Source organism: Lepisosteus platostomus, chromosome 4 (assembly GCF_059453375.1).
Source record: "Lepisosteus platostomus isolate fLepPlt1 chromosome 4, fLepPlt1.hap1, whole genome shotgun sequence".
Taxonomy (NCBI): Eukaryota; Metazoa; Chordata; class Actinopteri; order Semionotiformes; family Lepisosteidae; genus Lepisosteus; species Lepisosteus platostomus.
Genome location: NC_142614.1, coordinates 45904757 through 45921856, shown reverse-complemented (window position 1 = coordinate 45921856; position 17100 = coordinate 45904757). Strand labels below are relative to the sequence as shown.

Sequence of the window (17100 nt, the reverse complement as noted above, 5' to 3'; positions counted from 1 at the left end):
CAGGCACGTCTATCAAATCCCCTGCCTCTATTCACCACTAAGGTCATGTTGAACAATTCAATTTCAGCAGTGTCTGCAGTCATGCTTGCTCCTCCACCATTTCCATTGGCAGGGGAGAAGCCATTCGGAATGTGTCCATCAAACTCCACAGGGAACTCATTTCTTAAGAATAAGCAAGTCAAACAATGTTAAATGGACAATGATAAGTTCTTTAACAATATGCATACTGCCATTTCTTATTGTATTTCAATGGCATTTAATTTTTCTTATTCATCAACAAGACTGTGGCATCAATGGGCAGGCAAATTTCTTACTACTCAGCTTCAAACAGAACTGATGTCAATTGGAAAGATCAGAACCATTGTCGAGTCAAAACTAGACAAACCACTACCAATTATAGGCTTGGTTCTTTTACCACATATGCTGCTGATATTAACCATTTAAGTAATAACTAGCAAAAAAAAAGAACTATATTAGACTGAAAGAAGTCCTAGCCTTATTAAATAAAAAACAGATCTTACAGCAACCAAGTCAATAAAAAATTAACACAAATTTATTGACTGTTAACTCTAGGAGTAAACTCTGCAACAAGTGTATTTTCCATATTTTTAGATCTGTGGATTGATGTCAAAGTACATTTATGCAAAAGAAACCGTTATTAGATTGCTAAATTGCTTATTTTTACACTGAAACATAGGAAATTCCAGTGAAGACGAAGTGAAGAAGACTGTCCAGAATTACAATCCTGCACATTAAAAAAAATAAAACAAGAAGAAATAAGAACATTAACCATAAATTAACATTTATTCATACATTTTATTTTTAACACATGTATTCTTAAAAAAACAAAAACAAAATCATCATGTCTGATTTGATTTTTTGTTTTTCATAAGAGGTCTCATCTTCATGGAATGGACACTTCAGCTTCAGAAGTACTTAAAACAGTTCACCCCTCTAGCTTCACCGAATCCAGCACAGTTTTGGCCTCTTTGAATTCTTCTAAATCTGCAAGGTCTGCTTCAGTTTCCTGAAAATGAAAAACAAAAAGGTTTTTGAAGTCTAGATAGCTTCTGCTAGTATATGATTTACAGAATTATATATAGTTCTTTATGTTTAAAGTTTTTGAGTTTTCTGTTAGGCTGAAGAATCTAAGACGTATACAGATCGAATAATTTCTCTATACAGCTTGCTAAGGAAAAGAACAACATGCTTAACATCAGCATTTATATTGAACTTCACATTTTTATTTCGTTCTTCTAGATTTTCATTTAGTTCTTTAAAAATACCCTTAGATATTTTCATGAAGGCGCTGCAAGTTATACCATGTTCTTCATAATTACGTATGAACTAAAACACGTAACATCTGACAATAAAATTACTGCCATCAACATAACTAACGGGGACCTATAGTTTTTGCATCACAAATGACATCACAAACGTCTTTTGAGTACAGGTTTCTTCTAACCAACAAAAGGGAGCAACTTTTTTCTCACCTATTATGAGATTCTTTCAGCATTTCCCATCAAAGCTAATTTTTTAAGATATACAGTTTGCATATATGTTTTGGTGTAAAGATACCAGTGATTTAAGATTTGACATTAGATCCAGTTAATAACCAATTTATTTTTTATATAACTTTAGAAGCATCAATTATTTATTCTGCACGGAATTGCCAGTTGTGTGTGTACATCTCAGGTCACCGCAACACTCACCCATCAAGCTATTCATCCTTTGACATGGCACTAGCCCAGTAGCCATATACTGTACAGGAGGGTTCAGGACTGGCTGGAGGAGAGGTTCGTCCCTCACTGACCTCACTAGGAGCTTACAGGCACAGGACCCCTAACCAACTGATCCCTGCCCTGCGCCAGGTGGCACTCAGCCAACTGTGCGCCACCGCTTGGGGAATCCCAGTCACAGTTGACTAGTGACAAGACCAAACTGAACTTGCAACGTTAAATTGATTAAATTGAACTGTTCAGAGAAGACTCCAGAGGGGTGTTCTTGATACAGCTGCTTACGTATCAGATATGGTTAGATTATTTTTTACTTTCAAGGTGCATGAAAAAACAACCTGGTCCAGTGCCAGACTTCAAGGGCACTAACCAGGCTGAATCAGGATGTAAAAAAAAGGCAACACGCATATTAATGAAAAGAATGGCACTTTCTGAAATTTAAATCAGTTTTAATATAGCCCGATTACACCTTATTTTATAACACCCCTCATTATCCTGTGGATTTGGATATATCATAAGGTTCACTTCCAATATATGCTTTTATGAATCTATTTTTAACCATATCTGAATATTTTTTACTGCGCTCTGGCATTATATACATTTGGTCTACAAAATGTATCAAATGGATTACAGAAATGAGCATGTTGCTCTAAACATGTCCCCTATTGCACATTTTTAAAATAGTTTTGTAGTTAAAAAAAAATAGTAGTATAGTGCAGGGTTCCACAACACCTGGCATGCATGCAGAAGTTACACAGATGCTTTGCCTGGAATGCAGAGCTGGTTTTGGAGACTCTTGAACTCTAGATATAATATTCAGCACATGTATAGATCAACACTCAGTTTATTTCACAAATCAGAAGTGTAATCAAAAAACACTACAGACAAAAAATGTCAGTGTAAAAACAATGAATCCATTGTTATGCTGGAGTATTTGTTAGGATGATGCCTAATTTTACTATTATTTAGAAAATGATCTTACAAGCCAATATTGATTTATATAACTATGGTTTTCCAAAATTTTAAATATTTAAAGGTTAAATCCAGAACAGAAATAATTATATTACTGCATTCTAAATGTAAAAGCCTGATTGTTGTCTGAAGACCTCTACACAATTGACACCTCAGGACTTTATGTCTGGCTATTAACAATGACTAAACTATTAAGCAAATTATCCTTTTGCCATTTGTGTGTCTGCTGTGAACTAGCATTAAATTAACCACTGTATTGTACCAAGACAATTTTATAATATATCCTACTTTTACGCTTAGCACTGCAGCTTACAGGGATAACTCTTATTATCTATAGAGCAGTGAAGTGCATTCAAAGGCTTATTTTGGTAACACAACAGTCTACCATATTAGTTCAGGTGGGTAGGTGCGCCAGCATGCGTAGGCTACAAAGGAACAAGTACTAGGTTTATTCCATGCTGAAAAAAAGAAGAAAGAAAACAAAGTTTCGGCCGTGGAGGCTTCTTCAGTTGCTCACACCTGAAGAAGACTACACAGGCGGAACATTGTGTTTTTTTCAGCATGGAATAAACCTATTACTTGTTCCTTTGCAGTCTACCATATTGGTTAACTTCCTAATTCTTTAGCTCTGAATTTAATTTGGACCTCAATATCTTATCAATATATACATTTATATTGGACCCTAATCATTCATGATAGAACAAAGGTATCCGTTAACCCCCCACTAATATATATTATTGTCCACATAAAGAGAATTTATACTCCACCCCAATACCCATGGCCTAAGGAGGGAATGGCACAAAAGCCTTGTTCACAATTCTGTATTCAGTTTCTTTCTGAACTTAATTGGAAGAAATATTGAAATAAAATGCAATCATCAATGCTATTGCAAATGTGTAGTGTGAAAGAAAATGTTCCCAAAAAGTTTTAAAAATCAATAATTTATTGAGTACATTTCTATGAGTACTTAATATACTTTCAGTGTGAAAGAGAAATGATCTGAGGACATTTTCCCTGGAACGTTCTGAGTATACTTGATAAGTGCACTACACTTGCTTCATTTGCAAGCGTATCCAGTATGAAAAGGCGCACAGAGATCAAGCTAGATTTGGAGCAAGTGACTTTACTGTGAGCCATTTGGGAACCCAAGTCAATTACTAATTTCAACGAACACTGCACACATGGCATTTTGGTCACCTGCTATGACAATTAATTCTATTATTATCAAATTGCATTGAATCTTTCGAATAAAAAATTATTGCATACTAACAAATACAATCCTTTTAGGTCTTTTAATTTACTGTCATGACTCCCAAGTGTTCTTCTGTTTTTGCTTTAATTGTTGTGATGCTTCAGTTTTTCCTTCATTTCACAATTAGTAACATCGTTCATTTCTTTTTGCTCACTTGATCATTAAGATCTGAATTGTCTATATTCTTAAGTGAAATACCACAAACTCCGATTTAAGAATTCTAATGGTCCTCTTGAAAATATTTAAACAATCTTTAAAATCAGGGGATAATTCCCTCTTCAGTTTATGTGCACATTAAGGTTTACAAAACAGTTATGAAAACAACAAAACTTCCTGAAAACCTGAATATTAACATGTTTATAAACAGTACTTAAATATTACTATTAATATCTTACACTGAATATATAATGAATATACTTCCTTAATATTCTAATTGTTCAGTCCATACCTGCCCCTCGCAATTTAATTTTTGGAAATTAACCTACAGTGGAACTACAGGAGTACGACAAACAATGAGTCATGCATACTTCAAATTAGGTAATCAGTAAGCAGCACTACAAAGAGTGTTTTAGGAAATCTAGCCTTGAAACCAAGAGATCAATGCCAACACTGACAGATGCAGTCACTAACAAAAAAAAAATCTGCAACATCATTTGATGCTATAGTGCAGAATGCAAGTGCTCCTTAGCTACTCCCCTCACCATCTGTAACAGGCTAAAACATGTGACTGCCACAGTGCCTGGAATTGTATACAAACATAACAGCATCGAACAAAACAAAACCTTTAGAAAACAGTAAAATTACTGTAGAAGGAATCTCTAGATGCTGTTGGTACCACTGTGAATGGTATATGGCATAGCAGCAGAGGTAAATCAAACAGTAGATTTACAAATACATCTGTTGTTTTTAAGACGTACTGTGTGGCAATGTAGATTAACCTAGGACCTACACATTTTTCCTGGACATAATGATTCTAAATATCGATAGAAACAGTTCCATTTAATTGAAGAGGGCACGGGAAGGTAAACTTACTAATAACTGAGCGAGCTCTGCATGAGCCACTGCCAGGCGACGGTGACAATCTGGAACCATCATTCGAGACTCCTGCAGGACTTCTGTCTGCAAAGTCAAACACAAACATGTCCAACAGGCCGTTAGAAGGAGAAATGTGCAATGAGAGCCAAAATGAATCCGCTCCAGATGCTTCCCTGTTGCGCTGTGTTCGCAATTTCTGCTATAATATGAACTGGAAAATGAAAAAAAAAATAGAGACGAAAGTTCTTATACAGCTTTCAAACTATTACATCACTGCTTAAAGATAAGGTCATTATTAAAATAAAATGTTTTTTCCTATACAATTAAGAATTTGTCCAAAAGCATGAAGCTATATCACTCACTGCAACAGAGACCATTTATTCTGAACAAAGTTCAGAAATGATTTAGCAATAAACCCGCTCTTAATAAAATTATTATGAAATGTCACTTACAGAGAAATGTAAAGCAGATGTTTTGAATTATTTCCATATTGTTATCTGCACTGTACTGACTGAGTATAATACTCAGGCTTTTTATTAAAAAAATACTGATTGTATCCTTTTATTATTTCAGAAGTCCTTCTGATACATGCCAGCCCTTGACAATTCTGACTATGAAAAAGGAAGCATGACAATTTCCTTCATGGCTACTTCTGCATGATTCCTGGTGCCTGCTAGTTCCAGATTACTCCTGGGTGATTGCCAACTGTACGAGAACATTTTAAGGTGCATGATCTTGTCACTAAGCAACAGTCGCGTTTAGTTTTCCATCAAAGCATTATTTTCAGAGAAATGCTAGAAATATTCTCTGCATACTTATCCAACTTTCTGCTCTTCTCAAATCATGTGTGCCACCATTATATGCAATAGTGTGACCTTTACAAAGGAAAGAAAAATTACACATTTACACTGCACGAGTCCTGGGAAACAAGGGCAGCACTGTAAAAAAATAATAAACCCAATTCAGCTACTGCTTTTCAAAGGTCCTTTTTATTGGACAGTTCATATTACCACACTTCAGAGTAATGCCATATTGTCATATACAGTACAAACTCCAGGCCACTGTTAAAAAGCCAAGTGCTATTTCAACAAATAAATCCAACATTTCAATCCATGTGAATGGGACAGAGGAGAAATGTAATATTTTGCATTCACACATGAGATAGCATCGGTTAAAATGAGAAATGTTGTTCACTGCAACACAAAGTACACACGTGCCACGGAAGAGTGTCACTGGTAGCAAGAGATTGTCGCTTTTCCATGAGGAGTTCAAAAGGGCAGTTCATACAAACATATTAATGTTCAAAGGATCGTACGTCTACAACTCCCAGACAAGAGCTGCAGCCACTGCATCGGCAGATTTTTATCCCAGTTTAGCTTTTAAACTGTCAACTAAGATTTTTCACTCCTCCCACTCTTATCAATGTCATGAACTGAGGACAAATCTACAAAATATTATTTTCTGGTCTTTAATGTTAAAAAGATTCTGAAACTTTCAGGTCACCAGAAGTAACCCATGTGGTCTGCATTAGATGATGCTTCAAATTACCTCATTTCTTCAAAGATGTTTTAACATGGACTTGGATTTAAGTAGCTGAGGACACTTAAATTGCACAGAAATTTACCTTCCAGCATAAACTACAGTAAGTACAAAGGTGCTGTAATGAAAAATGGGCTTGATTAGTCAACGGACAAAACAGGATGCCAAAATTTACAAACCAAAATAAAACATGGATTTCTTTAGGTTTATTTTTAACAGCATGGCATGCTATTGTTAATTTAATAATGAAAAGAAGCCACATTCAGCTCTCTATATATCCAGTTGCTTTTGGGTAATAAAGAAACACTGTGCTCGGATAATATCACACAGATAATTACTGCATGAAAAATGTTATTGAGTTATTGATCAAACTGGGAGCGCGCTGCAGGAGACTCCATCTAAAAAACAAAAGTCTATAGAAATGGAAAGCAGAGATCAGCAGGCTCATATTCCTGATGCTTATCATGCATAAAAAGTTATTACTCAACCTTGCACAATGTGTTAGGGCTGATATTATTCTCACCAACCGCATAGAATGGAATTACCAAGCTGGCACCCTGCTTGAGAAGCAAGGTCTTGACCAGCATGATCAGACACAGAAATTACCTAGACAGTTCTTGTTAACTATTGCAGCTTTCTGCAGCCTTGTAACTGAACACAGTTCATATTTAATACATTGTTAAATTACGTAAATGCAAATGTAATTGGCACAGTTATTTTAAGAAGTAAGATTTCTGGAAATGAGATGTTTACTGACAAGCACTGTAACAAGAGGCGTAGGCAGAGTATGGGAGTAAAAAAAGGTCATATTCAGTCGAAGATAATGGGCTTGTTTCTTCACATTACTGAAGACCTCATCCTAGACACTCATGAGAAGTAAATTACATATATGATTAATGAAAAAGGACTAGTTTAAAAAAAATATATATCAACTGGTTTCTTCTCCAGTAAATTAAAAGTTGAGTGCTGGCAGTGTGGATAACCGTTTTAAATATTAGTAATTATAATAAATAATGACCTTTTCCAAACCTTATTTCCAGCCTACACATCTCAGGAAAATTAGCTTTGCGATAATACCTAACCAGCACCAACAAAGTGGATGTTGACTGATGGACAAGCGGGAAGAACTATAAAATAATTCATTTTTTATATATCTATACAAAACCAACAGATGAAAAAAAAACGGTGAATGGGGGTGAAGACCTAATATTTCAATTACGATAAAACTCTTGAAAGTGACTGCAACCAAACATACATTTTTCCAAAACCGAGGAGGATCCATAATTTTGGTAAACCTATCCAGAACTAAGCACATTTGCAGGACTAAGATGATTTCATTAACCTATTAGTTATGTTAGGGATAGGTTGCTTTGCTGAGCTCTTTTGCATTGCAAGATGTCAACATTTTTAGTGAGGAGCTTAAAGCACATTTACACTCTCGCACACAATATGCATTATTGCGGCTTCCAACAGTACTGAGATGTCAGCAAAAAAAGGCAGCAGAATTTTTCTGTCATTTGTTTCTATTACAACTGTCTATTAAATTTACAGATTGTCAGACGTGGAACTGGATGGCATGATACATGAAAGACTGTGACCTTAACAGGCTATATGAACCGGCGAAGACAACCATCTAAGAAAATGGGAAAGAAGTCATTGTCAAAGTTCACAATACACTAAGCAGATACAGTACAAAGATGCTTCATGGCTTTTTACAGCAAGGAATTACTTTAAAGTAACACTACAGTGTGACCATCAGTTATGGAATTATAATCATGTAGAAAAGAAATTGATAAACTTTCTTTAATTCTTTTAATAATTAAAATGAAAACATACAGGGTATAGTATGTTTTCATTTAAAATTAAAATAAAAAATAAAAAAATATTTATTTTTATTTATTTTGTTTGTCTTTTGTTTTATAACTATTCTGATGTCTGTTTTGCTTGTCTTGGGCTGGACTGCTGTAACACATCAATTTCCCTATGGGATTAATAAAGTATTATCTATCTGTCTAGTTTATATTGTAAACTAAGTGTGTGGTAAAAATATTTTGCCAAAAAAGTGTGCCAAGGCATATTACAACATATGATGAAAATAAAGCTTTGTTCTATAATCCCAGCTATATATTTATACTCACTATACTCATAGTAGTGTTATTTAATTTGGTTATATTGGTTGTAAGTATCAAAATACATACAACATCTGTGGGGAATAGCAAAAATCAGTATGCAAGTGCTGATTCTCTGGATGAAGTAAGATGAGTTTCAGAGTGGTACTAAACTAATGGACACACAAACAACTGAAATACAGATAACCTTTTCAATACCTTGGAATGATCCCATCACTACTGGATAAGGAAAGCTGTAATAAAATATTGATTCTCTCAAATGAAAACCTTGATCACAATTTAACCCTACTCCTAACCCCACAACTTAAGTTTTTAACATCAATATTTTTGGTCTCAACCTCTTAACATGAGAAAATTAAAACTTAAATCAATTTAGAAATGTGTTGTTGCTCATCTTATGCAACATCAGGGTACAATAAGTCAGAAGTTTGCATGCACAATTTTAGAATCACACATTAAGAAAACACTACCCTCACTACATCACAAAAACAGCAAGCTCAGCGTTAATAATAAGGGCTTACAAAACATCTTCCTATGACAGCATCCTTTGTTGGTTATGGTGCTCACAAGATGAAACATTACAGATGTTTCCCTTTTTTCAACTTCACAGCTATTCTTTGAATGATCATGCATGTATTAAAGTACATTTTCAAATCATCATCCTACAGAAAACTCTTTAATAATAACCCAGTTCTAAGTATATATATGGGGCTAATGCTGCACAGTCCAAAATGGCTTCTGTTTAGTTCAACATAATGTAGTAAGATCACAAGCACTGCCGCAGCCCTTGTATGATCAGTAATTTGAGATTTTTTACAATTCCTTTCTTGTTAAGCTGAAAAGGGGCATCATTAAAGATCACAGTCTGAAATGTACAGTATAAATGTGAGTGGTGTCTGAGAAAGGAATTACAATGCACAGTGCAACTGAGGACCACAAATCTAACATTCAGAACTTAATATGAACTAGGAAAACACTGGAATGCCAATAAATTAATTCACTAACAATCCCCTCCCCCTTCCAATTAATACAATATATTTTGCTTTTTATACATCTGTTTTGCATTAGCTGCAATATGCTGCAATATTTATAAGGGTTGACCCTCTTTTCTAATAAACCTTAGCAATCCGCCTTAAATGTCTAACTGATTGTAATAAATTGCCATGAATTTATTTAAAATACGAAACCATAATTCTTTTAAAAGTGCAAGTTCCAATTTTTATTGAAAAAACGTGAACTGCCTGCTGAAAATAACACCACCTTCTGCAACAGGGCTATAAGATTTCCCAAACCAGCCAATGAAAAATTACATATCCAATAACCTACACCACAAATAATATGCATGTAATAGACTGTACACTTTTTTTGTAAAATTAGAAAATGATTTTATCTATAGCCTCTGTTTGGAACTAACAATTATTAATCTAATGTGGTGATTCTCATACTTACCAAACATGGACGAAAACTATAAACACACTATTCCAAAAAGCACATTGTCAGATCCATCTGCCATTTTCCACTTCCAAGTGCCACTGTGAACATGAACGGAAGGAAAGATGGAGCTTTCGCTGACAACACTGCCAGCTCACTTGCTGTATAGGAGTACTGATCTCACATTAGCTTTTCTGTGTACATACCCCTAAAAGGCACTTGTCCAAAGGTTATGTCCTTTACAATAGAATCTGTATTACTACTCTATCACTACAGAGTGATCAGTCTTTTGTGGCACAAAATCATACTCTCCTATATCTGTCTCAAGTGTTGGTAATTCACTGGAACTGGTTGCTATTTCACAGCCAGAAACATCTAAACTTAACCAAGGGACAAAGACAAAATGTTAAGGAACACAGCATAAAATATGGGCTTAAGCAGTTTTCAGTGTCTATTTAAAAAAACGTCAGCAATTTTCAAGGTGTATGCAAAAACCTTAAAACACTTTTGAGGGCTTTTATTTTTAATGTTATCACAACGGGTTTACTTACCTTTTCAGCACAGATTGTTTGTTAAAATGTATTTGTTTGCAGGAAATAGAAAAATGCATTACTATTAAAGCTGTATCTTGTTTAACTTTTAATTGTATTATCTGGCACATGTATGGTGAACTAATAGTACTTGCACACTAGTAATAACATTACATGAAATTCAAGAAACAACATTCTTAAAACTGTTATAACTACCCACTGACTGGAAAACTGCTTATGTAGCAAGGGTTTATCCATAAAAAGGGTGACGTACATGACCCAGGTAGTTATAGACAAATATTGCTTCTTTACATGTAAGGCAATGGAAATAATTCAAACTAGATGGTACTCTAGATGGAAACAGGATTTTCGGAAGCAGTCGCCATGGATTTAGAAGAAATAAGTCGTGTGCAGAGGTCTCTGAACAAACGACAATAGTATTGAGCAAGCACAGAAGATGCAACATGGTATATTTAGATTCAGAAGGTCTGTGAATTTTTAAGTTTCTCATAAAACATTAATTTCCAATTACAAGCACAATTTCAAGGTACCGCACGTGTTTGATTTGAGAATAACCAACCTGACAGAAAAGAGTACAGATTAGGGTAAATGTGAGTGCGAAACTGGAAGGATGTAATTACTGGAGTACCACAGGAATCTATATTAGGACCATTGCTGTTCCCAAGTTATATCAATCTTTTTGAATTCTGGTATAGTTGCTAAACTAATTTAATCAAGTTTAAAAATGACAGCAAAGTGGAATAATAAGGAAACATTGAAATTACAAAAGAAAATCAAAGATTTAGAATTCATAATTGACCCAACATATGGCACATCATGTTTCATATAGACAACTACAGAATATTACATGCAGATAGTAAAAACAGATATAAAAGGGGGAAACACTGAGCTTGAAAAAAAAGACATTTATGTGGAGACACATTTACAACTATTTTAAAACAAATTTGAAACATAAATGGTAGTTTGTACCACCCCTGTTGTAAAGGCGATATCCTGGGTTCTTTCTAGAAACACTTCCAGATTACAGAGAAACATGTCTTTCTACATAAAGAAACACTTCTTTCTAGAGATTCTCAGATTAATGAGGTACTAACAATCAAATAAGATAGATGGACCAAAGGGATTGAGCAACATATTTTAGTTTTGATTACTATTTGCAGTTTCTGATGACATTAAACTTCTTTCATATATAAGTGTTCAGTTTGAACATTCAAGTTTTTCTTAAAAGATTCACTTTAAAAAATGTGTACAGGTCTACATTATTTGTAATTCAACAAAATGGGACATAACTGGAAGGCAGTGAATAGTATTTCAGGGCACTGTACATAGATTAGATGGCTAACTGCTTATTACACAAATCTCACTGTTGCCTCCTACATTACATAGCCTATACCTTTAAAAACAATGTTGTTGTACTATAAAACAGCATTTTATATAAAAATATAACTTTACCTTTGCCTCTCCTACCCCTCTAAGCATTCTGTGAAGATAGCATCTTAGCAGTGTATTTAACCTCCTTCTAGGATACAAACTTTTGTGCTACCTTGAATTTTTGAAATATAAAGCAAACCATTTGAACGGTGATAACCAGGCTTATGCAGTTTTTTGGGGACTTTAGGACTAAAATCAATAAGTAACAGATTCTGTATGGAGATTTTATTTTGCAAAATTATTAGAACATTCACTTTGGAGTTTAAGCACAGAGGCACTGAAGACAGGGACAAAGGCTAGCTCATGCTTCATTCTGGCTGTCATTCATATGCAGTGCTGAGAGAATGACAACCTGAAACGAAGGAGGACTTGGGTCAGCGGTCACTCTGAGTGGCTCTAAATTGGCAACATGTGTTACTAATCATAAAATTTCTTGAAAGTTATACAATGTAATTAAACTCATTAGCAAATCTGAAAAGACTGTTCTGTTTCTCTGACCTCGTACAATGGATAAATATCACTTTCTAGGTCATAAAGAAAGAGGAGCGCTAGAACAAATTACTAACCTTCATGGTATTGAACTTAAACCTGTCCGATATCCTCCTCACAAATCTGTACAAAGCAAAATGTTTGCTACATTTCTATTCTATAAAAGTTCTTAAACATTTCACGAAAATTCCTTTCATGATATGATAACTTACCACAAATTACAGCAAATAAGAACCTAATAATGACACAAAGCAAATGTGCTTTTGTATTATATGGTTAAAGACAGGTGATAAGAATGCTCGAAAGTCTTAAAATGCCAATTCCATTCAATTATATTAAATCAAAATGTTGTTGTGGTAGGAAAAAACCAAATACACCCTGAAAGCATTACAACAGTAATAATGTAAGTGGCTTATGAACAGAACTGACCTTACAGCACCTCATGTTATGCTAAATTTAATATGACTTTAACATATCAATAAGGAGCAAACAACTGCCAGCTCTCTTGAGCAAACAACTTCTTTCAGTTGCTTGCTTTAAACAGAGAAAATGGCAATACAGGTGCATCAAATCATATTACTAGCAAATTAAACACAATCTGTTGTATAACTTGTAGTTAAGGTAACAAGAAATTCAAACTTAGACCTCCAAGGCAGGGTTTATTTGACATTACCAATTTAATGAATGAAACATTGAAGAGGCCAATTATGTGACCTAGTTTTATTCTGGCTCTAATATGCTATTTGGTGTTAACCTCCACTAATTCATTTGAATATTTGTTGTTGAAATGTATAGTATTATTTTAACTAGCTTCTATTTAATGGTCCCTTTCCTTTATGGTAATTATCACCGATCAATTCAAATTGGTTTTCCCATATCACACGTTTACACCTTTGTACTTATGTTGTTTTGTCCTCTCCTTTCAAATGGTATACTTAAGTTCCTGTTTGTACCCACTAGCCAGCATGTTGGTAAAGCAATTAAATTTTTCTAATAATATTAGCATTTTTAACCTCTTTTTATGTCTTCTAAATGCACTTTATTTTTGTATCAACTTGCAATTTCCCCATGTTGTCAAACTGTTAGAAATGTTCATTAAAGAGATCTAGAATCAATATGATTTACAGATTTACCATGTATCATTACATTTCCATTGTGTAGTTTCCCAGTCACAGTAGTATCTTCTGTTATCAATTAGCACCAGCAGAGCTATTCTCCGATATACAGATTTATTTCCAAGACTTAATGAGTGACACTCCCTCTAATTTTATAATAAAGAAGACTGTCACTTTCAAAAAGTGGAATTATCAATTAGAACCAAAAACATAAAATGTGAAAAACTTAAAGATAAACATGACCTTATATGTTTAGAAGAAACTGACTTCCAAGTACAGTACAACACTGCACAGAACCGTGTAAACTATGCGTAATGGTTTAGTAAAGTCCTAACATCACATTCTTTGCTACATAGATATAATAAGTGGTTCAGTGCCTACCTGTTTCTTAATAACATATTCGTCACCCCCTTCAGCTTTCATTCGCTCGATTTTTTCTTCTTGTTGCTTGGCTTCTTTAACATAAAGAACCTCTTCTTTTGCTAGTCTGAAAAACAGGGTGGAAGGCCATTATTATTTTGTAAAAAAAAAGGAACTTCAGAAACATGTTCGAATTTACTCTGCTCCTGAATAAACTGGGTACATTACCTTTTTTAAATCTATGGATAAAGTTTCACACATACCGGATCGGCCGGGGCCCGGGTTAACAACGTCCGCCATTAGTGCTGTGTCCCAACAGGGTACTAATGGAAATTATGCTACTGTGGGGAAAACTGTAGAGTGGGGGCTACAGAAAAGAAACAAGGTGAAGGGGCCTGGAAGGAATGTTAAGTCAATGAGAGTGGGGAGTTGGAATGCTGGCACCATGACAGGGAGAGGGAGAGAATTGGTTGAAACTATGGCAAGGAGAAAAGTGGAGATCTTGTGTGTGCAAGAAACCAAGTGGAAAGGAAACAGCTCAAGACACCTAGGAGAGGGATACAAGATTCTATATGCTGGAAAGAGTACCAAAATGAATGGAGTGGGTGTGATAGTGTGCAAAGACCTAGCAGACAAGATAGTGAGGGTGGTTAGACACTCAGACAGGATTATCAATGTACAGGTGGCTTTTGAGAGTGGGTTATGGAATATCATCTCTGTATATGCACCACAGGTAGGAAGACCACAGGAGGAAAAGGATAGCTTTTTGGAAGATCTCGAAGAAGTGGTTAGCAGAATCCCAGGAAATGAAATGGTGGTAATTGGAGGAGACTTCAATGCACATTTAGGAGAGAAATGCCCAGATTATCCAGATGAACATGGTCAGAGAGGGCTAGGAGAGAGAAATGAAGAAGGAGGAAGGCTACTAGAAACACTCCAAGCTCTTGAATTGTTTGCAGTGAACACAGGGTTCACGAAGAATTATGAGCAAAAGGTGACATACAGGAGTGGAGGCCATGATACCCAAATAGATTACATATTAGTGAGAAGAATTGATAGAGCGAAAGTCCAAGATGCTAAAGTCCTGCCCTATGAGGCTGTTACCAGACAACACAGGCTACTGGTGATGGACATCACAATATTGAAGGAGCGAAGAATAAGGCAGAGGAAACACCCAGCACGAACAAAAGTGTGGAAACTGAGAGAAAACAAAGTAGATTTCAACAGGCTGGTGAAAGAAATGAAAAACAACACAGAGGAAACAGAGGAGCCTTCAGTTGAAAAAGAGTGGACTGAGATGAGCCACATCCTAGAAGAGGCTGCTACCAGGGTTTGTGGAAAGACAAGAGGAGGCAGACCGAGGGAAAATGAAGAGTGGTGGTGGGATATGGAAGTTCAGGAAACACTGAAGGAAAAGAAAAAAGCATACAAGGCACTGAAAGATGGCACTGGAGAATTACAAGAATATAAGAGACTAAAGAAGGTAGCAAAAAGAAGTGTAGCAAGAGCAAAGGAAAGAGCCTGGAAAGAATGGTATGAGAAACTTGAAACAAAGGAAGGAGAGGACCAAATCTACAAGATTGCTAAACATAGAGCGAGACAGAAAAAAGATATTATCCGGGTGGCGGTACTCAAGGATGGAGAAGGCAGAGTCTTGATTAAACAAGAACAGATCAAGCAAAGATGGCTGGAGTACTTCAAAAATCTGTTAAATGTAGAAAATGAGAGGGAGAACCTAGTGGAGGCAGACGTAGTGTGTGGACCAATCCAAGAAATTTCAGTAAAGGAAGTGACAGAAGCTATCAAAGAGATGAAAGTGGGCAAAGCAACTGGACCATCAGGAATAGCAGCAGAACACTTTAAGAACCTCGATGAAGAGGGGATTCAGTGGCTGACGAGATTGCTAAACAATATTGCAAAGGAAGAGAGAATTCCAGAAGAATGGACAAAAAGCAGTATGGTTACCATCTACAAGGAGAAAGGAGACCCAATGGAGTGTAAAAACTATAGAGGAATAAAACTTCTGGAACATGGATTGAAAATCCTGGAAAAAATTCTGGACAAGAGACTCAGGAAGATAATCAGGATCCACAACTCACAATTTGGATTCTCAGCGGGGAAAAGCACAACAGATGCCATTTTTGTGATGAGACAGTTACAGGAGAAGACACTAGAGAAAGGGAAAAAGCTGTATGTGGCCTTTCTGGACTTGGAGAAGGCATATGACCGTGTGCCCAGAGAGGTGGTGTATTGGTGCTTGAGGAAGAAAGGAGTACCAGAAAGCATGGTGAAGTTAGTTCAAGCAACCTATAGAGATACAACTACAAAGATGATAACACAACAGGGAGAGACAAAAGAGTTTGAAATCACAGTTGGAGTACACCAAGGATCAGCACTAAGTCCTTTCCTTTTCATAAACATTATTGACACACTGACAGAGGAGGTAAGAACAGAAGTGCCTTGGGAACTCATCTTTGCTGATGATGTGGCACTGATGGCAGACTCAGAAGTAGAACTACAGGAGAAAGTGTTCAAATGGCAGAGGAGTCTGGAAAAGGGTGGACTGAAAATGAATGCAGAAAAATCTGAAATAATGGTAATGGAGAGAAGAGGAGATACTATGACCAATGTTGAGGAGACAAATGGAGGAAAACTGAAACAAGTTGATGACTTTAAATACCTTGGATCAAAACTGGTAAAGGGAGGAGAAACACTGGAGGCAGTAAAACAAAGAGTGAAAGCTGGATGGAACAAGTGGAGAGAAATAACTGGAATAATCTGTGACAGGAAAATTCCCAGAAAGTTAAAGTGCAAAATGTACAAGACTGTGATTAGACCTGTATTACTATATGGAGCTGAATGCTTGGCAGTTGGAAAGAGGGAAGAGAACTTGATGAGAAGAACTGAAATGAGGATGTTGAGATGGATTCTGCAGATTTCAATGAAGGATAAGATCAGAAATGAAGAAATCCGTAGACGATGTAGGGTGGTGGATGTGGTTGAGAAGATGCGAGAAGCGAGGTTACGGTGGTATGGACATATCATGAGGAGGGACGTTGA

The 17100-nt window shown here is 35.7% G+C and overlaps 1 protein-coding gene across 1 annotated transcript in view; it reads right to left on the bottom strand.

Annotated features, from left to right (window-relative positions):
* Positions 1–785: 785 nt before the first annotated feature.
* Positions 786–17100, bottom strand: part of tbca (tubulin cofactor a) — a 27624-nt gene continuing 11309 nt past the window's right edge. Inside the window, exons 2-4 of the mRNA XM_088629614.1 lie at positions 14062–14167; positions 4993–5079; positions 786–1027 (exon numbers count right to left, since the gene is read on the bottom strand). Coding sequence (XP_088485740.1) covers positions 947–1027; positions 4993–5079; positions 14062–14167 — 274 coding nt within the window. The 3' untranslated portion in view covers positions 786–946. The remainder of the gene's footprint in view (positions 1028–4992; positions 5080–14061; positions 14168–17100) is intronic.